The 27,620-nt window shown below is 47.8% G+C and overlaps 1 protein-coding gene across 13 annotated transcripts in view; it reads right to left on the bottom strand.

The window, feature by feature from the left end:
- The window catches only part of RIMBP2 (RIMS binding protein 2), a 247,362-nt gene that overhangs the window by 73,391 nt on the left and 146,351 nt on the right, over positions 1-27,620 (bottom strand). For all 13 annotated transcript variants that reach the window (XM_060249244.1, XM_060249246.1, XM_060249247.1 and 10 more), the window contains 2 exons: positions 26,310-26,514; positions 382-533 (listed from right to left, as the gene is read on the bottom strand). In XM_060249244.1, coding sequence (XP_060105227.1) covers positions 382-533; positions 26,310-26,514 — 357 coding nt within the window. The remainder of the gene's footprint in view (positions 1-381; positions 534-26,309; positions 26,515-27,620) is intronic.

The raw sequence follows: 27,620 nt of genomic DNA, 5'->3' as shown, positions 1-27,620 counted from the left end.
TGCACTCTTTAAATGTGATGGCCAGAACTCCCTTTGGAGTTCAATTATGCTCGTCACAACCTTGCTCCTGGCTTCACCCCCAATGTCTCCTGGCTCCACCCCCAAAGTCCCAAGATATTTCTTGAATTGGAGTTGGCAACTGTAGGAAATGCCATTCCTCCGGAGAAGCGGCAAGGTTGGATATCTGCTTTGGCTGAGTGCGGGCAGCCTGGTTTTCACTTGTTCTTTCTGTGCACTTTCCGTAGGGGCCAGTGGGCACCTCACAATATCCACACAATTAGACTTTTTTGTTGTTGTTGTTGTTTAAAAAACAAACTAGTTGCCTCGTCAGAGCCGAAGAAGATGGGAGACTCAAGCGCGTCCGACTCATTTCCAACTCACGTCTGATTCAAATCTGCATCTTGGGCTGCCAGATCGTGACCGGGAGAGGAAAGTTGGCTTGACGGATAATTGCTCTGGTTTGTCGCCGGAGAGCTGCAGGGGTCGTATAAACTCTGAGATCACACAGTGGCCTCCAGAGGAGCTTTCATGACCTGCGAAGGGATGAAAAGGAAGAAAGCATCACAGGACACGCCTCTGAGTTCTGCTTTCGTGGCCCGTTTCGGTGCCTCCAGCGGGGGAGCTGCGTAAACCTACAGAAGCAAAATGAAGCAAAGGTCCAACATCACCTATCATGTGTATTCCAGCATGAGCTTTCAAGACTAGCTCACTTCTTCAGACACAAGGAACCTAACAAATATAAGCACCCGGTTGGAGCTGACCATTGGTCCATCTAGTCCAGCATCCTGTCTCACGTGGTGGCCAGCCAGTTCCCTTGGAGGGCTAACCACAGGGCATAGAGGCAGAGATCTTCCCCTGATGTTGCTACTTGGCATTGAGATTTGGAGGCCGACTGCCTCCTTAACACAGAGGTTCTCCTTAGTCACCATGGCTAGTAGCCACTGACAGACCTCTCCACCATGGGCTATCTATTGATGGCCATCACTGCATCTTTTGGTAGCAAATTCCACATTTCAAACACTCTCTGTGAAGAAGTATTTCCTTCTGTCTCTCCTGAATCTACTGCCTATCAGCTTCATTGGATGTCTTCAAGTTCTAGCATTTTGGGAGAGGGCGAGAGAGTTCTCTTTGTCAGCTCTCTTTAAAAAGGTAAAGGTTTGAGTCCCCTGTGCAAGCATCAGTCATTTTTGACTCTGGGGTGACGTTGCTTTCACAACGTTTTCATGGCAGACTTTTTACAGGGTGGTTTGCCATTGCCTTCCCCAGTCCTCTACACTTTCTCCCCACAGCAAGCTGGGTGCTCATTTGACCGACCTCGGAAGGACGGAAGGCTGAGCCAACCTGGAGCCGGCTACCTGAACCAGCTTTCGCTAGGATCGAACCCAGGTCGTGAGCAGAGGGCTCCGACTGCAGTACTGCAGCTTTACCACTCTGCGCCACTTTACCCCATGCATAACTTTATAAACCTCTATTCCTCCCCCCTTCCCCCCCCCACACTCTTAATTGTCTCTTTTCTAAACTGAGAAGTCCCAGAATCTTCAGCCTTTCCTCATAGGGAAGGTGCTCCAACCTCTTCATCATCTTGGCTCCCCTCCTCTGTACTTATTTCCAGCTCTGCAGTGTCCTTTTTGAGATACAGTGAGCAGAAATGGACACAGTATTCCAAATGAAGCCACACCATGGCCTTATCATATCAGTCATTTTATTTTCAATTCTTTTCCTAATAATCCCTAACACAGAGTTTGCCATTTTCACTGTTGCAGAAAGAGAGGAAACCATCTCCCCACATTTGGTGTTATCATCCATGTCTCTCGGGATGCCTTTTTAATCGTTTTTTTTTTTTTTTTAATTTTGATTTATGCCCTGCACTCTGAATCTCAGAGTCTCAGAGCGGCTTACAATCTCCTTTACCTTCCTCCCTCCACAACAGACACCTTGTGGGGTAGGTGGGGCTGAGAGAGCTCTCCCAGAACTGCTCTTGAGCAGAACAACCTTGAGAGAACTTGTGGCTGACCCAAGGTCACAGCAGCAGGTGTATGTGGAGGAGTGGAGAATCAAACCCAGTTCTCCCAGATAAGAGTCCATGCACTTAACCACTATACCAAACTATGAGGAAGGAATACAAAGTTAGGTAGAATCACAGGGTTGGAAGGGTCCGTATAAAGCCATCTAGTCTGACCTTTGCTCAGTGCAGGAAATGCAAAGTTAGACTACCACCAACAGAGGCCTGTCCAGCCTCTGCCTGAAGATTTCCAGCAAGGGTGAGCCCACCATCTCCCTAGGCAATTGGTCCCCAAGTTGAACTGATCATACTGTTAAGATTTTCCTGTGATGCTGGAAATGGCCAACATCACAGCTTGACTTATGGCAGCCCAATAGGATCTTCAAGACAAGAGATGTTCAGAGCTGGTTTGCCATTGGCTGCCTCTTGGTTGTAACTCTGGACTTCCGTGGTGGTCCCCCATTCAAATACTAACCAGGGCTGACCCCGCTTAGCTTTCAAGACTGGCAATATCGAACTAGTCTGAGCTACCCAGGTGAGGTGTTTCTCCTGTGGTTCCACCCAAATCTACTGTCCTATAATTTAAGCCCATGAGGTCTAGTCTTATCCTTTGGAACAGAGGACTACAAGACCGGTGCCCTCGTCTAAGCTCTTCAGAAAGAGTGCAATCTGAAGACTAAGGAAGATATTAAGCTTGTCTTTGTAGCTAAAGATAGGTTTTTCTTTTTTTAATATATCAAGCATATCTCACATTCTAGGGGGATTTTGGTGTTTCTAGATTTGTAACAATTTACAACATCTACACATACATACGTTTCCTCCCCTGGAAACCAGCAACCATACTGCAAAAAGTGAAAGTGTTCATGCAGAGAGAGTGAAATGTGCCAGTCCACTGCTGAGGCAGCCAGATTGATGCTCCCTGTTTGGCCATGCTATGCTCCAGCACCATCAGTCACAGCACAGCATGGCAATCAGGGAGCGCCAGCCCAGTTGCCTTGGCAACGGGCCTATGTATTCCCTCTCCCTACTCACGGTGAGGGAAAGTGATGGGCTTCATTTGCCCTCATTGACATAATACAGCTGAATCTGGTTGGCTGCACTGGGCTGTGATGTCTTTGCATTCACTAGGTGATCCATGATTGGCTGGGAGGAAGGGGGAGGAAGGGAAATGGTACAGGAAGAATTAAGGGGGAAACGTGAGATTTCAAATGATCAAAAATGGGAGTAGACAGTTTGATTGAGTGCCTGGGGCATTTCATTCTCCCTGCGTTAGGGGGAGCTAGTTTGGTGTAGTAGTTAAGTGCGCGGACTCTTATCTGGGGGAACCAGGTTTGATTCCCCACTCCTCCACTTACACCTGCTGGAATGGCCCTGGGTCAGCCATAGCTCTCGCAGGAGTTATCCTTGAAAGGGCAACTTCTGTCAGAGCTCTCTCAGCCCCACCCACCTCACAGGGTGTCTGTTGTGGGGGAGGAAGATAAAGGAGATTGTAGGCCACACTGTGTCTCTGATTCAGAGAGAAGGGTGCGGTATAAATCTGCAGTCTTCTTCTACTTTTGAATCCCCTCCTTTGCCTATGAATTTGGCGCATTCCTAGTTACTCTTGCAATATCCCACGAGGTACCTGCTGTCGGTTCTCGGCATCCGAAACGCCATGATATATAGAACCTCTGAGACTCAGGTCACCACTTTACAGCTGCTCTGAGAAATTGCATCTGTTGCAGATTGAGATGGGGAGGGGGGGAGGTGTGCGCATCAGGCAGGGTCAAAAAGCTTGGAAAGACGAATCCCTGCTGGGCCATCCGCCATTCAGGCCTGCAGGGTCACAAAGACTGACGTGTCTAAGCTAGAACTACAGTGGGAGAGAATGAAACATTCCACGATATCAAGCAGAAAGGAGAAGGTGATGTACTGTAGGTCAGTTGGTCTCCCTATAAGCTAAATGGCCAGTCTGCCTCTGCCCTCACTACGCAGGCATGTTCTATACTAGGTTTGACAACAAGCCAACCAACGGTAAGGTCAAGGGGCATAGAATGGAGAAGGTACAGAGTGAAATGTAAATATGCAAAATTAAAGAAGACTGCAGATTTATACCCCACCTTTCTCTCTGAGTCAGAGACTTAGAGCAGCTCACAATCTCCTATATCTTCCTCCCCCACAACAGACACCCTGTGAGGGGGGTGGGGCTGAGAGAGCTCTCCCAGAAGCTGCCCTTTCAAGGACAACTCCTGCAATAGCTCTGGCTGACCCAAGGCCATTCCAGCAGCTGCAAGTGGAGGAGTGGGGAATCAAACCCGGTTCTCCCAGATAAGAGTTAAAGCAAGAATTAAAGCAATTAAAGCAAGAGCAATGGAGGCAGAGAGAGGTCTGGATATCTGGTTATGTCAGCACTGTCCTAAATTGTACTCTGTGGCTTCGCTACAGCTGCTGCTGCCAATGGCATTAGGCACAGTTTGCTGCTTCCACATTTGCGGCTCCCAAGGAACAACAGTACGGTGAGGGGGAAATAGTGAGGTGCGGGGAAAACAGTGCAGTACACTTCTCTCCTTGCTCCCACCCCAAGGTCTTGCTTTTTCAAAATGATGTCTTTACAGATGTTGCTGCAGAATTTTGTAAATGTCTAGTGCCTACTGCTGAGTAGCCGGAGGAACAGAATAGAAGGAAGAAGACGACATTGGATTTATATCCCACCCTTCACTTTGAATCTCAGAGACTCAGAGTGGTTTACAATCTCCTTTATCTCCCTCCCCCACAACAGACACCCTGTGAGGTGGGTGGGGCTGAGAGGGCTCTCACAGCAGCTGCCCTTTCCAGGACAACCTCTGCCAGAGGTATGGCTGACCCAAGGCCATTCCAGCAGCTGCAAGTGGCGGAGTGGGGGATCAAACCCGGTTCTCCCAGATAAGACTCCGCGCACTTAACTACTACACCAAACTGGCTCTCTACATTTCCTCCCCTGGCACAATATCAACATGGCAAAACATGCTGTAGGGTAGAGATGAACTTTGATTGCCCCTCTTCCCATCCAAACATGCATCTTGGCTTGGGTGGAAGTCCCATGGCTTCTGCTGCAGTCCACTGGGCACCATTCTGAACCCCCTGGAGTGCACCAGCAGTGATAGCCTCCTTACTCTGGGGCTGTGATTCATCTACCCAATTGGTTTTAATTGCCCTGTTGGCTGGGATTACTCAGACGCATCCTCTGCATTAAGCACGAGGATGTCATCAATGCCCTCTGTACTCCCTGGAGGGTGTTGTCAAAGCCTTCTGGACCCAGGGAACTCAGCAGGGACCACTCCAAAGGCCTTCTCATGTTCCCTGTTGGCACATCTGACTCAATCGGGATCTAGTCACGATTCAGGGGAAGAGGCTGACTTATGCAAGACTTTCTTCTGCATGCATTCCTCAGTATCAGGGATGGCCAAACTGTGGCTTGGGAGCCACATGTGGCTTTCACGCATATTATTTTATTTTGTGGGATTTATATCCCGCCCGCCCCGCCGAAGCAGGCTCAGGGAGGCTCACAGCAGTAAAAACACGTACAAATATTAACGTTAACTAATTAAAAACCTTAAACAATATAACAATTAAAACATTTAAAAAACAATTTGGTGCTAATAATACATTCCAGTAGTTTCAGTTTCAGTCTTCTTGAGCATTATCCTCATATGTGGCTATTGACTAAAAGCAAGTTGAAATAAAGCTGTCTTGCAAGCCTTGCGGAACTGAACAAGGTCTCGCAAGGCTCTTGCTTCTTCTGGCAGTTGGTTCCACCAATAGGGGGCCACTATAGAGAAGGCTCTCTCTCTCTCTCTCTCTCTCTCTCTTGTGTGGCTCTCAAAGCCACCCCGTTGGCCAGCTTGGGGAAGGTATTTGTCTCTTTAAAGCACTTCTCCAAGCCAAGCCAGCTAGCAGCTTGGAGAATACATTTATAGTTAAAGTTGCTTTCTTTCCACCTCCCCCTTTCCCCATCTGTTTGCTTCCCTCCCTCAAACATCTGACACTCATGTCTTGTGGCTCTCAAACATCTGAAATTTATTCTATATGGTTTTTACATTAAGCAAGTTTGGCCACCCCTGGTCTGGACCAATACTTCTCCACCAGTAAGCTGTGGAGTCTTGTGAGCAATAATTCTACTCTGGGAGCAGCTGGCATTAAAGTTGTGAGCTGCTGCATAGATTAGTTTGCTCTGGGGCCATTTTTCCTTGAGCGAAGACAAAAATGGGTGAGCCAGAGGCTAAAAAAGTGTGAGCTAGCTCAGCTTAGAAGAAAAACTGGTCTGGACATATCATTGTCCAAAGCACAGATAATGGACTGATAACTGAGTGGCGCAGCCTCATCCACCAGGGACCGTGACCCCCATTTCCCTCTTCCATATCCCTATATGGGCACCAAATGTACTGTGGCTAGGTTTTGGAGGCTACATTGTGCAAACACTGCCTCTCCCATTCATGCCAGTCCATCTTCTCTGACTTTTGGTACCTTCAGCATATTCCAGACCCTAGAACAGGGGTGTCAAACGTTTAACCCAGAGGCCGGATCAGGCCTCTGGAGGGTTCCTAACAGGCCCGTGAACAAGTTTGCTTTCTTCTGCCTCTCTCTTGCTTCCATCTGTGTCACAGCTTGCTTTGCCAGGCTTGCTCAATCGCAGAGGAGCTACAGAGCAAAGCCTCTATTTTCTCCATTGGCTGAGGCTCCTCCCTTGGGGAGGAAGGGGGGGAGGGAGAGCTTGCTTTGCCAGGCTCTCTTAATAGCACAGTAGAGCTACCGAGCCAACCCTCTTTTCTTTCTACTAGCTGAGGCTCTGCACCCTCCTCATCCCCTTGGGAGGGAGGGAAAGAGCCAGAGCTTCCTTTCCCAGTTCCCTCAATCACACAGGAGAGATACAAAATTTTTAATTGTGTTTGTCTGTATCCTTTATAAAGTTTATATCTCCGCTACCTGGCATTACATTTTATGACACACATGACCCAGCCTGACAAGGTCTCATTTTTGTCAGATCTGGCTCTCATAACAAATGAGTTCGACACCCCAGCCGGAGAATCTTCAGCATTGCGCATGCCTTTTTCTATCCAGCTTGTGCTGTATTATATTTTTGTTGCTTTGCATGCATTTGCATTCTAGCCTTCCTCCAAAGACCTCAGGGAGTCAGTACACATGGGATTATCCAGTTTTATCCAGTGACAGGATTAAACCCTGTGGAGACCCATGGCAGCCGAAATATTGGGGGCCCCCTTGCAAATTATCTCAGAGTCTGCTTGCCCCCACCATCCATGGCCCCCGCTGCAGCCTGCAGGCACCTTCGTAAAAGCCCCTTTGACTAAGCTGCAGGGAAGAGGCAGAGAGAGGCAAACTTGGCGACAACGCCAGCAGCAGCCACACCAGGCAAGTCGGGCAAAGAGCAGCTCAGTTGCTGGCTGCTCATGCATGCTGGGAGGGCTGCAAGCAGGGGGGGAACTGGGAGGGGGAACCGGCCCAGGGCCCCTAAAGGCATGGGGGCCGATAGGCCAGTGTCTGCTTGGCCTAATTGTTAATCTGGCTCTGATTTTATCTTTGCAAAAATCCTGTGAGGTGCGTTACTGTGAGACATAATCACGTGCCCAAAGTGTTAGCATCATGGCTGAGAGAGGACTTTGAATTCAGTCATCTATGTTCAAGTCCAACGTGCTTCCCATTCTTCTACAGCAGGAAGCGTGGCCACTGATTGGACATTGTGATGAACGGCACAGCTGCTCTTCACATGGGCAGAATCCCAGATAACTGCCCTGCAACAAAAGCTCTCTCCTCCAGCTGTCCCCCCAGTCTGGCTTTACCTCATTCCAGGCCCTTCTAAAGTCAGGGTTTCATCACAAAACAGAGCCTTCCAGAGTCGGTCTAAGATCCCAGGCAAGCCCATCTTACCCTTTATGGGCATTCTAGCAATGCGTACTGATGGAATTCTGAAAATTGTCATTTCATGGTACTGTTAACATGCATGTTTTCCCCGCTGTTGCTGAACGGAAGAATGGAGTGCAGCATAGAAATTAAGCAGTAGTGCGTATAGAATGCCCCAGAGTACCATTGTTTTGGCTGAGGAGTGCTGCATGGAATCCCAAGAAAACAAAGAAGACCGTAGATTTATACCCCGCCTTTCTCTCTGAATCAGAGTCTCAGAGCGGCTGACAATCTCCTTTACCTTCCCCCCCCCCACAACAGACATCCTGTGAGGAAGTGGGGCTGAGAGAGCTCTCCTAGAAGCTGCCCTTTCAAGGACAGCTCTGCAAGAGCTATGGCTGACCCAAGGCCATTCCAGCAGCTGCAAGTGGAGGAGTGGGGAATCCAACCCAGTTTTCCCAGTCCGCACACTTCACCACTACACCAAACTGGCTCCCATCATGCCATTTAAGGGGTCTGCAATGTAACTCACAATACTCATCCCCAGGCTGCACACAAAACTGAACTGCCTTCAAAGACAAGAAGTGTAACGTACTCGAAGCGGAGACGAGAGTAGGGCAACATAGTTTATTAGGAGCACGTTGCAAGAGAGAGAGCACGCGGGCCGGGCCCCGCTTATATACAATTCCCGGTACAGCCTACTAGGTCGGTCAGGCCAATCCTGACCTGTTGAACTACCCGCCGCAGCTGTTGATTGGCGGGTGATTCCGCGCCCTGCGCTGGAGGCTTCTGGGACGGCCCAGTAGCCTCTGCGCGGGCGCAAGTTGTTTACTGATACACTACAAGAAGTCATTGCCCTTAAGCAGAGCAGGATGGTTACTGCACTACCCCTCCCATTACCCAGAGCTATGAGTCTGGTGTGATTTGCAATTCAAGGTCATTCATGCCACAACAGTTTTTTTTTTAAAATAGTTAGGCTCAGGGGTCGCTTTGTAGAAAAATAGGTGCTGGAGCTCATCCAGGGATTGTTATGCAGCTGCACCTACTATTCAATGGACAAGGTGGGGAGGAGGAGGGAGAACCCTCAGAAAAGTTCAGGAGCTGCGCTCCTGCAAGCTCCTGCTGAATCCAAGGCCTGGCTAGCATTCCCCATTACTATGTATGGGAGCGAAAGCTGGAGAGGGAAGAAAATGGATAGGAAGGAAGGCGATTCATTTCATGAGGAGGAGAGTTTTACGGATACCATGGACGGCCAAATAGACAAGTGCATTCTAGATCAAATCAAGCCTGAACTAAGCTAAGGTGTCTAACCTGAGGCTATGTACTTTGGTCGCATGTGGGAAGACAAGAGTGACTGGAAAAGAAAACCATGGTAGGAAAAGCTGAAGGCAGCAGGAAAAGAGGAAGAGGAAGAGTAGTAGTAGTAATTGGTTTTTATACCTTGCTTTTCCAGGGGTGGAATTCTAGCAGGAGCTCCTTTGCATACGAGGCCACACACCTCTGATGTAACCAATCCTCCAAGAGCTTACAAAAAAGAGCCTTATAAGCTGTTGGAGGATTGGCTACATCGGGGGTGGGGGGTGGCCTAATATGCAAAGGAGCTCCTGCTAGAATTCCACCCCTGCTTTTCCCTACCCGGAAGTGTCTCAGAGCAGCTTACAATCACCTTCCCTTCCTCTCCCCACAACAGACACCCCGTGAGGTCGGTTGGGCTGAGAGAGTTCTGAGAGAACCATGACTGGTCCATGGTCACCAAGCAGGCCTCATGTGGAGGAGGGGGGAGGAATCAAACCTGGCTCTCTAAATCAGAGCCTGCCACTCTTAACCACTGCACCACGCTGAGTCTCAAGACCCACCCTGAGATGGATTGACTCGATCAAGGAAGCCGCGGCCTTCGTTTAGCAAGACCTGAGCAAGGCAGCGAATGACAGGACATTTTCCAGGTTATTATTTAACAGCGTCGCCAGAAGCCAGAAGTTCGATGGCACTTAATGCACACGTGAATTAGGCAGGGGAGGACCTCAGCTGGGATCCGTGATGTAGAAGAGCGGGCTGTGTTTATGCTGTCACTAGTGTCATGCTGCAATAAGCCTTCTCGGCATGCAATCGTGTGTATGGACATCTGCTAGGCAGAAAACCCTCCCACTCACATGGAATGGATGTTTCTTTTTTAGTCTGCTCAGCATACAGGGACCGCCTTTCCTTCTGTCCCACACAAAGCAGCTGGTGGGAAAGGATGATCCTGTTTTCCTTCCCTTCTTACCTGTAAGACCGGCCCCTGTATGGTGGGGGAGCGAGGGAGGTGCCTGCCATTTCCATCCTGCGCTATTGGAAGAAGAATTGGAAGAGTTGGAAGAAGAAGGAGGAGGAGGAAGGAGAAGAAGAAGAAGAAGAAGGAAGAGGAGGAGGAGGAAAAAGAAGAAGAAGGAAGAAGATGATGATGATGATATTGGATTTATATCCTGCCCTTCACTCTGACTCTCAGAGTAGTGTGCACAGATTACCAGCACTGTTTTTAGTTGAGGAGTGCTGAATGGAATCCCAAGAAGAAGAAGAAGGCCATAGATTTATACCTCACCCTTCTCTCTGAATCAGAGCTCACAATCTCCTCTATCTTCCTCAGGGGTGGAATTCTAGCAGGAGCTCCTTTGCATATTAGGCCACACACCCCTGATGTAGTCAATCCTCCAAGAGTTTACAGTAGGCCCTGTAATAACAGCCCTGTAAACTCTTGGAGGATTGGCTACATCAGGGGTGTGTGGCCTAATATGCAAAGGAGCTCCTCCTAGAATTCTACCCCTGCTCTTCCTCCTCCATAGCAGACACCCTGTGAGGTGGGTGGGGCTGAGAGAGCACTTACAGCAGCTGCCCTTTCAAGGACAACCTCTGTGAGAGCTACAGCGGACACAAGGCCATTCCAACAGCTGCAAGTGAAGGAGTGGGGAATCAAACCCAGTTCTCCTAGATAAGAGTCCACACACTTAACCACTGCACCAAACTGGTTGTACTATTGCCTGCTATTACTACTGACTTACAGGGGACAGAGATCAGGCCCCTTGGAGACACTGGCTGCTTTGGAGGGTGGACTCTGTGGCGTCATACCCCCGCAGAAGAAGAAGAAGGAGAATTGCAGATTTATACCCAACCCTTCTCTCTGAATCAGAGTCTCAGAGCGGCTTACAATTTCCTATATCTTCTCCCCCCACAACAGACACCCTGTGAGGTCGGTGGGGCTGAGAGGGCTCTCACAGCAGCTGCCCTTTCAAGGACAACCTCTGCCAGAGCTATGGCTGACCCAAGGCCATTCCAGCAGCTGCAAGTGGAGGAGTGGGGAATCAAACCCGGTTCTCCCAGATAAGAGTCCGCGCACTTTAACCACTACACCAAACTGGCTCTCCTCTCCCCATACCCCACCTTCCTCAGGTTGCACCCCAAAGATAGCCAGGAATTTCCCAACCCTGAGACAGTGACCCTACCCTCTGGCATTGGAAGAACGCAAATACATAGCTTACATGAAGCCAAATCAAATCACCCTTTGGGTACTTCTTCAAGAAGAAGAAGAAGAAGAATTGCAGATTTATACCCCGCCATTCTCCCTGAATTAGAGACTCAGAGCGGCTTACAATCTCCTATACCTTCTCCCCCCCACAACAGACACCCTGTGAGGTGGGTGGGGCTGAGAGGGCTCTCACAGCAGCTGCCCTTTCAAGGACAACCTCTGCCAGAGCTATGGCTAACGCAAGGCCATTCCAGCAGGTGCAAGTAGAGGAGTGGGGAATCAAACCCGGTTCTCCCAGATAAGAGTTCGCACACTTCACCACTACACCAAACTGGCCCCAAAGGGTGATTAACATGTGGAATTCACTGCCACAGGAGGTGATGGCGGCTACAAGCATAGCCAGCTTCAAGAGGGGGTTAGATAAAAAAAATGGAGCTATTAGCCACAGTGTGTGTGTGTGTGTATATATATAAAAAATTTTGGCCACTGTGTGATACAGAGTGTTGGACTGGATGGGCCATTGGCCTGATCCAACATGGCTTCTCTTATGTTCTTAAGTCTTGCACCTGAAGCAAATTCGGCACCATGTAGCATGAAACTTGAGACACTGCCCTTCAGCCAGATAGAAACAAATCTGAATGTATTCCTGCAACCTTGACCTGAAAAAGAAACTTCTCTCTTTCAGAAATGGGGTAAAAACAATGTATATTTTCTCCATGGCAACACACACACACACAAACTAGTTCATGCAAATTGCTGACCTGTGCTGGCTTGGATATCGGGAATAGCTTGAGTCAAGCAGCTAAGCAAATAACCAGCACAAATGAACCCCTCTCCCTGCACAGTGTGAATCATCCTGACTACAAACTCTGAACAAGGTCCAGTTCTCAGCCATATGCTCAGGTAGAGTGAATATCCTCTGTTTTAATCCCTTTCATATGCATTTATACCTTGGTCCTCTGCTTCCTACTGCTGGCTTTGTAGATTCTTTTATACACACACGCAACTGACGCACACGATGATGATGATACTGGATTTATATCCTGCCCTCCACTCCGAATTTCAGAGTCTCAGAGCTGCTTACAATCTCCTTCGTCTTCTTCCCCCACAACAGACACCCTGGGAGGTGGGCGGGGCTGAGAGGGCTCTCAAAGCAGACAAAAATGTTTAAATCCACCCCCATTTAAAAAAAAAATTAAAAGGTGGTGTCTGAGCAAGCACTCACTATGCTTCTAATGCAGTGGATGCTGGGAGACACTCCAGGCCCACCTGCCACAGAAGCCGGGCTCAGTCATGGCGGCAGACTCCAGGAGATGCTCACGGCAATGGCAACCCATGCTGAGAGCTCCTCGGAGCCATGTCACAGCTTTGGCAACTGCCAGGAGCTGCTCAGGGCCTGGACGTGGCATTCACACGCATTGGGAGCCGCTTGGAGATTGGTTGCAGCAGTGGAACACATCTGGAGCTGCTCCAGGCTTGGCCAGAGTGGTAGACATTGGGAGATGCCAAAGGCCTGGTACAGTGGTGGCAGTTGCTGGTAGCCACTCTGGACTCAGCTGCCACCACAGTCCAAGGTGAGCAATTGGGCCTGTGTCATGGGTGCTGGGGACCCTGTAGAGGAAGTTGAGTCTGACGAGGAAACTGTGCCCCTGCCACCTGCACCAGTGCCCCTGCCTCCTGCTGGAGAAGATCCCAGCCCCCCTGCCTCGCCCTCTCGGGTGGCTCGTGTGTGTGACCGCCTCCGGCAGGACCTCAGGGATCGGAGGAGGGCGGCACGCTCACAAGCAAGACGCTCCCTGAGCCCTGAGTTCTGAGAGGATTCTGGCCCTCCTAAGAGCAAGGATGCTTGAGTTATGACAGGATCCTGGCTGCCTCCCTGAGCCAGCAATTAGCCCAAACGGGCAACAGCCAGCAGAGGGCTATATAGCTGTGGGCTTTGGGAGGAGGCGTTGTGGAAGCAACTAGTCATCTCTCTGACATCCTAGCATCCACTCCGGCTTGACTTTGGTTCCTGACTCCCTGACTTTGGCTTTTGACTTCTGGACTCCCTGACCTCGGCTTCTGGACCTCGGACCTGCGATACTTGTACACTGATTTGGATTTGGCGCCTCAGACCCTCCTGCTTACTGGCTACAGACCTCGGACTGCCTCTGGACTTTGCCTGACCCGGCCCCAGCCGTGACAGCCTGGATATGCCAGCTTGGCCCTGTAAGCTATCATATCCTTCCTTAGTCGTCCTCACTTTTCAGAGAGCCAGTTGGGTGCAGTGGTGAAGTGCACGGACTCTTATCTGGGACAACCGGGTTTGATTCCCCACTCCTCCACTTGCAGCTGCTGGAATGACCTTGGGTCAGCCACAGCTCTTGCAGAGTTGTCCTTGAAAGGGCAGGTTCTGTGAGAGGTCTCTCAGCCCCACCTACCTCACAGGGTGTCTGTTGTAGGAGAGGAAGATAAAGGAGATTGTAAGACACTCTGAGACTCTGATTCAGAGAGAAGGGTGGGGTTTAAATCTGCAATTCTTCTTCTTCTTCCACGGGGGTATAATGCCACAGAGTCCACCCTCCAAAGCAGCCAGTGTCTCCAGGGGGCCTGATCTCTTTCTCCTGGAAGTCAGTCATAATAGCAGGAGATAGTATAGCCAGTTTGGTGCATGGGTTAAGTGTGTGGACTCTTATCTGGGACAACCGGGTTTGATTCCCCACTCCTCCACTTGCAGCTGCTGAAATGGCATTGTGTCCGCTGTAGCTCTCACAGAGGTTGTCCTTGATTCAGAGAGAAGGGTGGGGTATAAATCTACAGTCTTCTTCTTCTTCAAAGAAGTCTCAGACTCTTCAGGCATTTTTTATAGGGATGGTGCTCCAACACCCTAAGCATCTTGGCTGCCCTTCTCTGTACTTATTCTCAGCTCAGCTCTGCAATGTCCTTTCTGAGATACAGTGACCAGATACGGTGACCAAAGCCATCTTGTCCTTCAGAATCTTTCTCTGTCCCTGCCCTTTAGAGCAAATACCGCTCTCATCATGACTAGCAAGAGTCCAGTGGAAAGGGAAATCGTTGGCTGAAGATGATACTGCAGGGTGACAGACTTCTTAATTTAACAGTCTCAGGACGCAAATTAGCTGCTGGCACTTAAAGTGTATTTGCACAAGCCAATTATATCCACCATCCAACTCATACAATTACTGATGGATCAATTACGGACTCTTCTGAATGCCTGAGAGACAGCATTAAGCCATCCTCTATATCTGATGAACGGCAAAGTCTGGCTGATTGGTTATACCTGGAGGACTGTTCTTTTTTTTGGCAGAATGGATTTTGATTGGCTGCAGCTGAGAGGTTTCTCCTTTTTTTTTTTTTTACAAAGTGGATTTGAGAGGCAGAATATTAAGAACATAAGAGAATAAGAGGAGCCCTGCTGGATCAGACCAGTGGTCCATTTGGTCTAGACTCTTGTCTCACACAGCGGCCAACCAGTTCCTCTGGAGGGCCAACAGCAGGGCATAGAGACCAAGGCCTTTATAAGAACATAAGAATAGCCCTGCTGGATCAAACCAGTGAGGGTCCATCTACTCCAGCATCCTGTTTCACTTAGTGGCCAAGCAGTTCCTCTGGATGGCCAACAACAGGGCAGAGAGGCCAAGGCCTTCATAAGAACAAAAGAAGACCCCTGCTGGATCAGACCACTGGTCCATCCAGTCCAGCCTCCTGTCTCACACAGTGGCCAAGCAGTTCCTCTGGATGGCCAACAACAGGGCATGAAGGCTGAGGCCTTCCCCTGATGCTGCCTCCTGGCTTTGAGATTTATAGGCTTAGTGCCTTTGAATGTGGAGGTTTCCTTTAGTCACCCTGGCTAGTAGCCTTTTAAAGTCATCCATGCCTGCGGCCATCTGCAGTGTGTATGTGTGTGCTGAAAGTACAATTGTGGACAAATTCTAAACCTGCCCTCATTGCAGGAGTCTCCTTAAAGAATTTCACATACTTGAACATTTCACTTTTGAAATTAATTCCCAGAAATGCTTTAAAAATGTCAGCATTAACTCAGCACCCACTGCAGATTTTGGTGGACTCTTAGGCACAGAGTACCTGGTCATATCTATCACAGTCCCATCCTCTTTTCCCTTTTACTACGGTTCTGTTCGCCCCTCCCATCATGACGATCTTCCTTCCCAAATTGGGGGTCCCTTCCCCACCACCCACAACTGAAACCACAATTCAGGGAGCAGAATGGAAAGTTTAAACTCCCCTTTTAACCCCACTATTGCTGGTGGATCCAAAAGGGGTATGAAAGAATTATTGCTTTCTTCCTTCTGTGAAATGGGATGTTACTCCAAACCCCTGAAACATTGCTGGGCAGGTTGGAAGAGATGTTCAAAGAAGACAGCAGAGCATCATAACATGTGGAATTCACTGCCACAGGAGGTGGTGGCGGCTACAAGCATAGCCAGCTTCAAGAGGGGGTTAGATAAAAAATATGGAGCAGAGGTCCATCAGTGGCTATTAGCCACAGTGTGTGTGTGTATATATATATTAATTTTTTTGGCCACTGTGTGACACAGAATGTTGGACTGGATGGGCCATTGGCCTGATCCAACATGGCTTCTCTTATGTTCTTATGTGACACAGAGTGTTGGACTGGAGGGGCCATTGGCCTGATCCAACATGGCTTCTCTTATGTGACACAGAATGTTGGACTGGATGGGCCATTGGCCTGATCCAACATGGCTTCTCTTATGTTCTTATGTGACACAGAATGTTGGACTGGAGGGGCCATTGGCCTGATCCAACATGGCTTCTCTTATGTTCTTATGTGACACAGAGTGTTAGATTGGATGGGCCATTGGCCTGATCCAACATGGCTTCTCTTATGTTCTTATGTGACACAGAGTGTTAGATTGGATGGACCATTGGCCTGATCCAACATGGGTTCTCTTATGTTCTTATGTGACACAGAGTGTTGGACTGGATGGGCCATTGGCCTGATCCAACAGGGCTTCTCTTATGTTCTTATGTGACACAGAGTGTTGGACTGGATGGGCCATTGGCCTGATCCAGCATGGCTCCTCTTATGTTCTTATGTGACACAGAGTGTTGGACTGGATGGGCCACTGGCCTGATCCAACAGGGCTTCTCTTATGTTCTTATGTGACACAGAGTGTTGGACTGGATGGGCCATTGGCCTGATCCAGCATGGCTCCTCTTATGTTCTTATGTGACACAGAGTGTTGGACTGGATGGGCCACTGGCCTGATCCAACATGGCTTCTCTTATGTTCTTATGTGGCACAGAGTGTTGGACTGGATGGGCCATTGGCCTGATCCAACATGGCTTCTCTTATGTTTTTATTCCCTGATCTCCGTTTTCTCCACCACCCCTGAGCATCCTCTCATTGCGAAACGGTATTTATTTCATAAGATTTGTATCCTGCCCTCCTCTTATGGGCTCAGGGCGGCTAACAACATTTTAAAATCAACAATTCAACTTAAAAACAGGACAATACGATAAAACAGCGCTATAACAGCTTACAGAACTATAGGCTAGTCATCCAAGATCTGTTTCTCATTGCTACTATTGTTACACTGGCGCTCACATGTTGCTGACATTATTACTGCTATTATGTTGGCACTCAGATGCCATTATCATAGTGCTGGTCGGGCTCTCAGAGCTGTGGTGTGGATATTGTAACGTAGCGGTTGCATTCCGCAGGTGTTAAATGCAAGCCGAAAGAGTTCGGTCTCGCAGGTCTTGCGGAACTGTACAAGGTCCCAGAGGGCTCTCATTTCTTCTGGAAGGGCATTCCACCGTGTGGGGGCTGCCACAGAAAAAGGTCAACTCAGGTCAACTCAGCCTCTCCAATTCGGGATGGGCCTTCTCCCAGGGGCACACATGAACCCGTGAAACTGCCTTATACCGAATCGGGCCCTTGGTCCCTCAAAGTTAGTACTGTCTACTCAGACTGGTAGAGGCTCTCCAGGGTAGGGATGGCACCTTCCAGGTAGGAAACAAGCAACCAAAAAGGAGAATTACAGACAGGAGAAAAAAGTCAACAAACCAGGGCTTTTTTTGAGCAGGAACACGCAAGAATGCAGTTAAGAACCTAGGAATATAAGAGAAGCCATGTTGGATCAGGCCAATTGTCCATTCAGTCCAACACTCTGTGTCACACAGTGGCCAATACACACACACACACACACTGTGGCTAATAGCCACTGATGCAGCTCTGCTCCATATTTTTATCCAATCCCCTCTTAAAGCTATCTATGCTTGTAGCCGCCACCACCTCCTGTGGCAGTGAATTCCACACGTTAATCACCCTTTGGGTGAAGAAGTACTTCCTTTTATCCGTTTTAACCTGACTGCTCAGCAATCTCATTGAATGCCCACGAGTTCTTGTATTGTGAGAAAGGGAGAAAAGGACTTCTTTCTCTACTTTCTCCATCCCATGCATTATCTTGTAAACCTCTATCATGTCATCCAGTTGGCTTGGTGTCAGGGTGTGTGGCCTAATGAGCAAATGAGTGCCTGGTGGACTTTTTCTACAAAAAAAGCCCTGTATGAAACAATGGTGATGTCAGGGGGTGTAGCCTAATGAGCAAATGAGTTCCTGCTGGGCTTTTTCTACAAAAAAAGCCCTTTGTGAAACAATGGTGATGCCAGGGTGTGTGGTCTAATATACAAAGGAGTTCCTGCTGGGCTTTCCCCCCCAAAAAAGCCCTTCAACAAACAGTACCATGATTAAACGAAAATGCCACCCATTCACAAATATAGAATGGATGTTTGTGTACTATTTTTGAAGCTCACACCAAATCTCATTCAACAGCCTTATTCACACAACCATTTATAACTACAATATAAAGGTGCCACGATTTACAATGTCTGATGTCCATGAAAACTTTCTTACAGTCCAGATTCCACACTTGAAAGACAGGAAGTGCTTGTAAAAAAAGGGTTTGTAACCAGGGGTCGTTTTGTAGAAAAATAGGTGGTGGAGCTCATCCAGGGATTGTTATGGCGCTGCACCTACTAGTCAATGGACAAGGTGGGAAGGAGGAGGTGGAACTGTCAGAATGGTTCAGGAGCTGTGCTCCTCTGTGATCGTGCTGAATCTGACACCTACTTGTAGCACTCAAATGTCCATTCTTCCACTGGGCAGAGAAACTTCTTATGCCTCCTCCAACAGAGACACCAGCCTCAGTGATTCTCCATTTCCAAGATGATCTTTACCAAGGATGGGTCAAGAAGAAACTCAGACCTCCAACACTTCTTATTCCTTCACCATTACAAGCACTCATTCTTCGGAGATAACTTGTGAATGGTTTTTTTGTTCGACCACTCAGGGCTTTTTTTGTTTTGTAGCTGGAACTCCTTTGCCTATTAGGCCATACACCCCTGATGTAGCCAATCCTCCTGGAGCTTGTAGGTCTCTTAGTACAGGGCCTACTGTAAGCTCCGGGAGGATTGGCTACAATCAGGGGTGTGTGGTCTAATAGGCAAAGGAGCTCCTGCTACAGAAAAAGCCCTGATCACGGTATTGTTTGTTGATTTTTTACCCTCCAAGTGGGACCAGGGGTTCCCTTGGAATTACAGCTCATTTCTAGATGACAGAGATCAGTTCCCCTGGAGAAAATGAATATTTTGGAGGGTGGACTCTGTGACATTATAGCCCACTGAGGTCTCTGCCTTCCCCAGGCTCCATCTTTTTTGGCTCCATCTTCAGGAGTTTCTCAGCCTGGGTCTAGCAACCCTACACCCCTTTCCCCTGCTGCTGGCCAGAGGGGACCTTGCAACCCTACAGAGGCCTTTCACATCACCTGCTGCCTGATCCTTTTAACTAGAGATGTTGGGGATTGAACCTGGGACCTTCTGCATGCCAAGCAGAAGCTCTGCCACTGAGCCACAGCCCCTTTCCCACAGCTAATGAGCCTTGGTCACTTGCCCAACCATGCCAATCCCTTGTGCTAGCCAACTCTTAAGAAACACACACACACACCCGACCCACACAAACACCAATCCTTCCATTATATTCAAAGGCTCCCTGCTTTGCAACTGCATTAAAGTCAGGGCTTTTTTTGCAGCAGGAACTCCTTTGCATATTAGGCCACACCCCTCTGATATAGCCACTCCTCCAAGAGCTTACAGTAGATCCTGGAAGAAGAGCCCTGTAAGCTCCTGGGAGACTGGCTACATCAGCGGTGTGTGGCCTAATATGCAAAGGAGCTCCTGCTAAAAAAAAAAAAAAAAGCCCTGATTAAAGTTAAAGCAAACCAACCAACAAGAAAAACTTCATGCAACTGCTAGCCTTGCCAGCCCTGGGTTGGGAAATACCTGGAGGGCTTTTAGAGAGGGAGAGTGAGGTATGCAGAAGGACAGGGGTGGAATTCCACCAGGAGCTCCTTTGCATATTAGGCCACACCCCCTGATGTAGCCAATCCTCCAGGAGCTTACGAAAAAGAGCCTTGTGTGTGGCTTATTATGGCTCCATTATATTAAAAGGCTCCCTGCTATGCAACTGCATTAAAGTCAGGGCTTTTTTTTCAGCAGGAACTCCTTTGCATATTAGGCCACATCCCTTTGATATAGCCACTCCTCCAAGAGCTTACAGTAGGTCCTGTAAGAAGAGCCCTGTAAGCTCTTGGGGGACTGGCTACATCAGCTCTTGGGGGACTGGCTTAAAATGCAAAGGAGCTCCTGCTACAAAAGAAAAAAAAAAAGCCCTGATTAAAGTTAAAACCAACCAACAAGAAAGACTTCATGCAACTGCTAGCCTTGCCAGCCCTGGGTTGGGAAATACCTGGAGGGCTTTTGGGGAGGGAGAGCAAGGTTTGCAGAAGGGCAGGGATGGAATTCTAATAGGAGCTCCTTTGTATATTAGTCCACACCCTCCCGATGTAGCCAATCCTCCAAGAGCTTACAGGGCTCTTTTTTGTAAGCTCTTGGGGGATTGGATACATCAGGGGTGTGTGGCCTAATATGCAAAGGAGCTGCTGGTGGAATTCCACCCCTGGTGAAGGGAGGGACATCAACAGGGTACTATGCCATCAAGCCCACCATTCAAAGCAGCATTTTTTTTCCCCAGGTAGGGCTGCCAATGTCATGCGGCATCCACTCTAGGTGCTTCCAGGAAAACTCTATGGTTTTCCCAGACGCTCTAGCTATTTGGGAGGGGAAACTCTATGGTACAATAGTCTCTCCCCCACCCCCCCCCACCCCACCGGAGGCACAAAGGTACTTGGCAAACCTATCCACAGGAGACCTCATCTCTGTAGTCAGGGGCTCAACTCTGATCCCAGGAGACCTCCAAGCCCCACCTGTGGCACATCTCATTTGGTTCTGAGCTTTAAACTGAGCTCATCTAATTTGGCCCCTAGCACTGAACTAGGGACTCCTCGGCTGGTCGTATTTGCTCTTAATCGCTGCTCTGCACCAGTTCTTGCCTTCCTTGCGTGCATGCACATCTCAACGTGCTTGGTAACCCCTGGGTTGGGTCCAAGAAGTGTTCCGGTACACCCCTGCTTGCATCTACATCAATAGATGAATAGGCCCCGCTTGCTTATTCAGCTCTCGCTGAAGCAACATGAAACAGACTCAGAGCGTACCAATCAACGTGCTGAAACTATTCCAAGCATCCTCGGATGACCCATCGCCCACGATGCTGCTGCAACCTTCGGAAATAATTTATGCACTAAAAGCAAACCAGCCGGCTGAGGTTCAGCTAGTTAGCGGTTGCTGCCACTGACAAACAGAAAAGATCTAGCCAATTCTCCTCCCCCGCCCCCCCGCCCCGCAATAATCCATTTTCTGCATTCCTTTGGGAAACATACAGAGAAAGGGGAATGGGGAGGGGGGAGACATAACCAGCAAGGCAAGAGAAGACCAGACTGCAGTGAGTCAGTAACAGTGTCTTTCGTTTCTAGGTTCTTGCTTAACAAGCTGACGCAAAAGCCATCTACAAGATTCGCAGGAAACGGGTTTCTTGTCAAAAGGTTCATGACTCCCCAAAATGCCTTTAGGAGGTCACGTCAGTCTTTCTTTATTGAAGCAGGTATTGCAGCGTGGTTGGTTTTATGGGCTGATTTAAGGAAGAAACTACCAAGGATTCCTTCTGCACAAATCCCACTATTTATAGATGAGCAAATATTAGTGGAAATCCTCTTTTCTGCTGCCTGAGGGCGAGTCTATAGAATTGGAATAATTTCATCACAACCTTGATAGAAGATGACCATAGACTTATACCCAGCCCTTCTCTCTGAATCAGAGTCTCAGAGCGGCTTATAATCTCCTATGTCTTCTCCCACCACAACAGACATCCTGTGAGGTGGGTGGGGCTGAGAAAGCTCTCTTAGAAGCTGCCCTTTCAAGGACAACTCTGTGAGAACTATGGCTGACCCAAGGCCATTCCAGCAGTTGCAAGTGGAGGAGTGGGGACTCAAACCCGGTTCTCCTGGATAAGAGTCTGCACACTTCACCACTACACCAAGAGGGCAGCCATGGTGGTCTGCAGTAGATGAGCAAGATTCGAGTCCTGCAGCACCTTAAGGACCAACAAGCTTTCCAGGGTAGAAGCCTTCAAGAATCAAAGCTCCTTTCATCAGATACTACCGGATTTGACTCTTGCTTTCCAGCTCTGACAGGAGTGTACCATATTGCAAGGGTGGCCAACGGTAGCTCTCCAGATGTTTTTTGCCTACAACTCCCATCAGCCCCAGCCATTGGACATGCTGGCTGGGCCTGATGGGAGTTGTAGGCAAAAAAAACATCTGGAGAGCTACCATTGGCCACTCCTGCCGTATTGTAATGGACAAACTCTCATCAGGCTTAAATCAAATTGATCCATATCAGGCATACTCTGACTACATAGCAATTTGGCACCCGGTTTTGGAGAAACTTGACCATGACCCTACTAGGGTTGCCAATCCCCAGGTGGGGGCAGGGGACCCCCCAGTTTGGAGGCCCTCCCCCCGCTTCAGGGTTGTCAGAAAGCGGGGAGGGGGGAGGGGAGGGAAATGTCTGCTGGGAACTCTGTTATTCCCTATGGAGATTTATTCCCATAGAAAATCATGGAGAATTGATTCACGGGTATCTGGGGCTCTGGGGGGGGCGCTGTTTTTTGGGGTAGAGGCACCAAATTTTCAGTACAGCATCTAGTGCCTCTCCCCAAAATACCCTCCAAGTTTCAAAAAGATTGGACCAGGGGGTCCAATTTTATGAGCCCCAAAAGAAGGTGTCCCTATCCTTCATTATTTCCTATGGAAGGAAGGCATTGAAAAGGTGTGCCGCCCCTTTAAATGTGATGGCCAGAACTCCCTTTGGAGTTCCATTATGCTTGCCACAGACTTGATCTTGGCTCCACCCCTAATGTCTCCTGGCTCCACCCCCAAAGTCCCCAGATTTCTTGAATTGGACTTGGCAACCCTAGACCCTACATATATGAACTCCATCAATAAACACAAGATCTATGTGGACATTTTGTTACTGTGACTTACCCTTAGTAGCTTCACTATCCATGAGGCTTTTTTGTTAGACACTTCAAGAGGTTCTCAATAATCTTCATTATTATTATTTTGATTTTGTTTTAGTGTTGAGGGAGGTGGGAGGGTACTTTGACTAGCCAGGTGGGTGGGAGTTATTTTAATTTATTTTATTTTTTTGCTTTAATATGGGGTTCTAAACTTCCAGATTTTCATTTCTTTGTATTTTCGACTATTGCATTACAAAGTGTACTTTTAAGTTAATGTCTACTTATATTGTACATGGAAGTTGACATTTCTCCATAAAATTTGTTGAAAATTAAAAAAAAGAAAAAGGAGCGTGCAGTTTCAGTCTACAGGTGGGGTGGCAGGGGAGTTTGTAAACTAGAAATTCAGGAAGGTGAGTTTAACCTATCCCTTTGGCAAAATCCCTTCCCTTCTTATTTATTTGATTTATTAGTTATTACATTACATTTCTATCCCGCCTTCCCAAAATGGGCTCAGGACGGGTCACGTCAATAAAACAATTACATAACTTTAAAACAGCTAGCTAAAAACAACCAAACAATCAGGGCTTTTTTTTTGTAGCAGAAACTCCTTTGCATATTAGGCCACACCCCCTGATGTAGCCAATCCTCCAAGAGCTTACAGGGCTCTTAGTACAGGACCTACTGTAAGCTCCAGGAGGATTGGCTACATCAGGAGGGTGCGGTGGCCTAATATGCAAAGGAGTTCCTGCTACAAAAAAAAAAAAGCCCTGCAAACAATCAATTTCAGATGATGGTCAAGTCAAAAACCTAAACCCTGGCTGACAAAAGACAAATAGCAGGAATCCAGATCAGTTCCTGCTTTAAGCAGAGTTCACAAATGGGCCTGCATGTGATAAGAAAGCCATGCTGGTGTTCAATGATTTATTTATTTATTTTTATTTATCTAAGATTTATATCCCGCCCTTCCCACCAGGTGGCTCAGAATTGCAACAGGCTCCACAGGACCTGAATTTCCAATGGGAGCTTGTTCCACCAGACAGGGGCCAGAACAGAAAAAGCCTTGGACCTAGTTGAGGCTAAGAGGACATCCTTTGGGCCAGGGACAACCAGAAGATGTTGCCCAGCTGAGCGTAAAGCTCTCCAGGGGGTATATGGGGAGAGGCGGTCCCTAAGATATGCTGGTCCCAGGCCATTAATGGCTTTAAAGGGTTAACTGTGTGTGGACTCTTATCTGGGAGAATCGGGTTTGATTCCCCACTCCTCCACTTAAAACTGCTGTAATGGCTTTGGGTCAGCCATAGCTCTCACAGAGTTGTCCTTGAAAGAGCAGCTTCTGGGAGAGCTCTCTCAGCCCCACCCACCTCGCAGGGTGTCTGTTGTGGGGGAGGAAGGTAAAGGAGATTGTGAGCCGCTCTGAGACTCTTCGGAGTGGAGGGCGGTGTCAGGCGATGGAATCTCAAGGCGGTATTCACTTAAACAATGTATACTTTATTGGAAACTCATAGTTAGATACAAAAGTTGAGACTAATGCCTGGGACCAGGCGGTTCCTAGTCTTAAGGAATCAAAGGATTTTCTAAACAAAGCCACTATTCCCAAAACATGAAGGGAGGGAAGGTGCAAACTTTCACACAGGGGCTCCCGCTTATCTTCCTGCCCTGGGAAGATGCCTGGCAGCCGTGTTATCTACCAACGGTCGCATTCTTTTGTTCTATGGTAACACAAGCAAAGTTCACACACCAGTTGCTACCTTCTTTGATATGCGTAGTGGTTACAGAATAATAAAAGCATCTGGTTAGTATGGAGAGTCCCATATGGTTAGTATTCTACATTGATATTATAAAGACATTACAGAGCCTGACAGGCGGGATATAAATCCAATATCTTCTTCTTTTACTTGCCTCCTCTTGGATGCATACTTTAAAGTAGTAAGGAAGGGGGGGGGGGGTCTGTATGTTTCGGTAAAGCTGAAAGTAATACCTTAAGGAGTTTAGACTCTGTCAATAGACTAAATTGCTAGCAGAGTCGCTCCAGGGGGAACGGCCACAGCTGAGACACCAGATGAAGATGCATCCACCCCACCTTCAGGGATCAATGGCCACATCAGCAGAAGAGAACGGACAGTCCCAGTGGTGATGCAGTAGTGATGTAGCGGAGGAATTGCTGAAGGGTAGCAGTGACTGGGCAGCAGCCGTAGCGGAAGGTGACACTGGCAGAGAACCTTGAGTAGACAACGGCAGTGCTCCTTTGGCTAACCCTGGTTAGTACCATGCAGAGGAAGGCAGTGGTAAACAACTTTTGATCATCTCTTATCTTGATAACAGAAGCGCAAAAGGTGTGTGTGTGTGTGTGTGTATGTATACATAGGCCTTGAATTCAGCAGGAGCTCACAGGAGCACAGTTCCTGAGCCTTTCTGAGAGTTCCCCCTCTTCCTCCCCACCTACCTCGTCCACTGAATAGTAGGTGCAGCTGCATAACAATCCCTGGATTAGGAGAGCAGGCACCCAGCCAGCCACCAGGGGCTTTGCCACACTCCCAGCAGCCCTGGAGAAGCCCACACCACCCTTTCTCCACTTCTTATGTGATTTTGGGTGGCAGGTGGCTTGCTGGCCTTTTGACTGTGGGGGGGGGGCAGCCAAGGAGACCCCCAGGTGAGTGAGGCCTGTTTGGACTGGCTGAATTGCTAGCCTGCCCAAGCAGGCCTCACTCGCCTGAGGCTCTCCTTTCTTGTGTCGGGTTGCTTTTGGCTGGTGGGGGGGCAGCATTTGCTAATGCATTAGGCTAATGAGCTCCACCACCTATTTTTCTACAAAACGGCCTCTCTCTATCTATCTATCTATCTATCTATCTATCTATCTATCTATCTATCTATCTATCTATCTATCTATCTATCTATCTATCTATCTATCTATCTATCTATCTATCTATCTATCTATCTATCTATCTATCTATCTATCTATCTATCTATCTATCTATCTATCTATCTATCTATCTATCTATCTATCTATCTATCTATCTATCTATCTATCTATCTATCTATCTATCTATCTATCTATCTATCTATCTATCTATCTATCTATCTATCTATCTATCTATCTATCTATCTATCTATCTATCTATCTTCATCATCATCATCATTATCTATCTATCTATCTATCTATCTATCTATCTATCTATCTATCTATCTATCTATCTATCTATCTATCTATCTATCTATCTATCTATCTATCTATCTATCTATCTATCTATCTATCTATCTATCTATCTATCTATCTATCTATCTATCTATCTATCTATCTATCTATCTATCTATCTCCACACAAATTAGCAGCACACATCTGCAACATTCCTGCAAAGATGTATAACATGTGAATAGCAACAGGAATGGCATTCAGACAAGGCAATGCGAGGAGGTGGATTGAATAAAGTTTTCCAAATTCTTCTCTTGGAGCAGTTTCAAACCAAAGGGTTTCTTCTTACCTTTGCTGAGGGAGGTGGCAATTCCATTCATTAACTGGGACAGGGACTTGCTAGGGGACCCAGGGATGTCCGAGGCTGTCAACGGGTTACTACTCAGGAGGTCAATCTTCCCAGCTTGCTGCCGAAACCTTTCCAGTTCCTTGGAGAGGAGATTAAATTGCTCGCTCTGCGTCCGACATTTCTCTTCTAGCTCGCGGACCTTGGCCTGAACAATTGAGGATAAAGGAAGGGAGCATCACCTGAGTCCAATCACAAATAGGTGCACAGGTCCATCAAAATTTTAAAGGGTGGGAGCACTTGATACTTTGGCTTGTCACATGAGCAATCTTGGTGATCCCAGGTTTTTGTGGGCAGATATAATTTGTACAGTGGGTGATCTCTGCCTAAGGGACTGGTCTCATGCTTGGGGGGGCTCTCATGCGATCTCCCTGTGGCAGCACGCAGGCTCGTAACCCAACCGGGATTGAACAAGACAGACCAACTGTAGGATCCAAACCTGCATGCAGGGGGGGAGTCACATCCATCACTGTGTGGCTTGTGTAATCAACGGCAGCTCAAAAAAGAGCTGAATTATGTAATCAGCATGATTCATCTCCATGTAGAAGTACCAGTTCATGCAATCAGAAGTCCCTTGGGATCCTAGCTGGGTTACTTGCTTGCTGGTAATCCTGGTGCTTCTGTAACAATTTGTGTGTGTGGAGTGTCTAAACTGGCTCCCTGCAAATGGCAGTCCCTGTGCTTGTCAAATACAAAGAGAATCATGGAAAAGAAGTACTGAGTCAATGAAAAATCCGTGACAAATTACTAATACACGTGTTGATCCAATTTCATCCAGAATTCATATGAAAGTATCCAGCATATGAAAGTATCCGGCACAGTGTCATCAAAAATGGAGAGTTTTCTCCATTTTTGATTGACACTGTGCTGGATGCTCTGTAAGAAATCTACATGGAGATAGTATTGGTGGACAGTCCAACATCCCTCCTCGACAAAGATGTGGCTCCATTGAAATGTGAAGATTATTGTCAGCTATCCATGTAGAGGGTTCCTGAGGACGTCTACTCAGGACTTTGCGACATTAAGGACTTTCTCTTAAGTTTTATAACAGCACTTTCTGTAAATGCATTTTGTATTTGTTAATGCTGATGCTCACTGTGAAGATATATAAGAAATATTTATTGGTCTTGTAGACCTCTTGTTATGAGTTTCTGAACTTTCATATGCATTCTGGATTAAATTGGATCAACATGTGTATTAGTAATTTTTCATGGATTTTTCATTGACTCAGCTCCTGTGCTTGTGGCTGCTGGA

The sequence above is a fragment of the Heteronotia binoei genome, chromosome 11, assembly GCF_032191835.1.
Source record: "Heteronotia binoei isolate CCM8104 ecotype False Entrance Well chromosome 11, APGP_CSIRO_Hbin_v1, whole genome shotgun sequence".
NCBI classification, from domain to species: Eukaryota; Metazoa; Chordata; class Lepidosauria; order Squamata; family Gekkonidae; genus Heteronotia; species Heteronotia binoei.
This window is presented reverse-complemented; position numbering and strand designations above follow the sequence as displayed.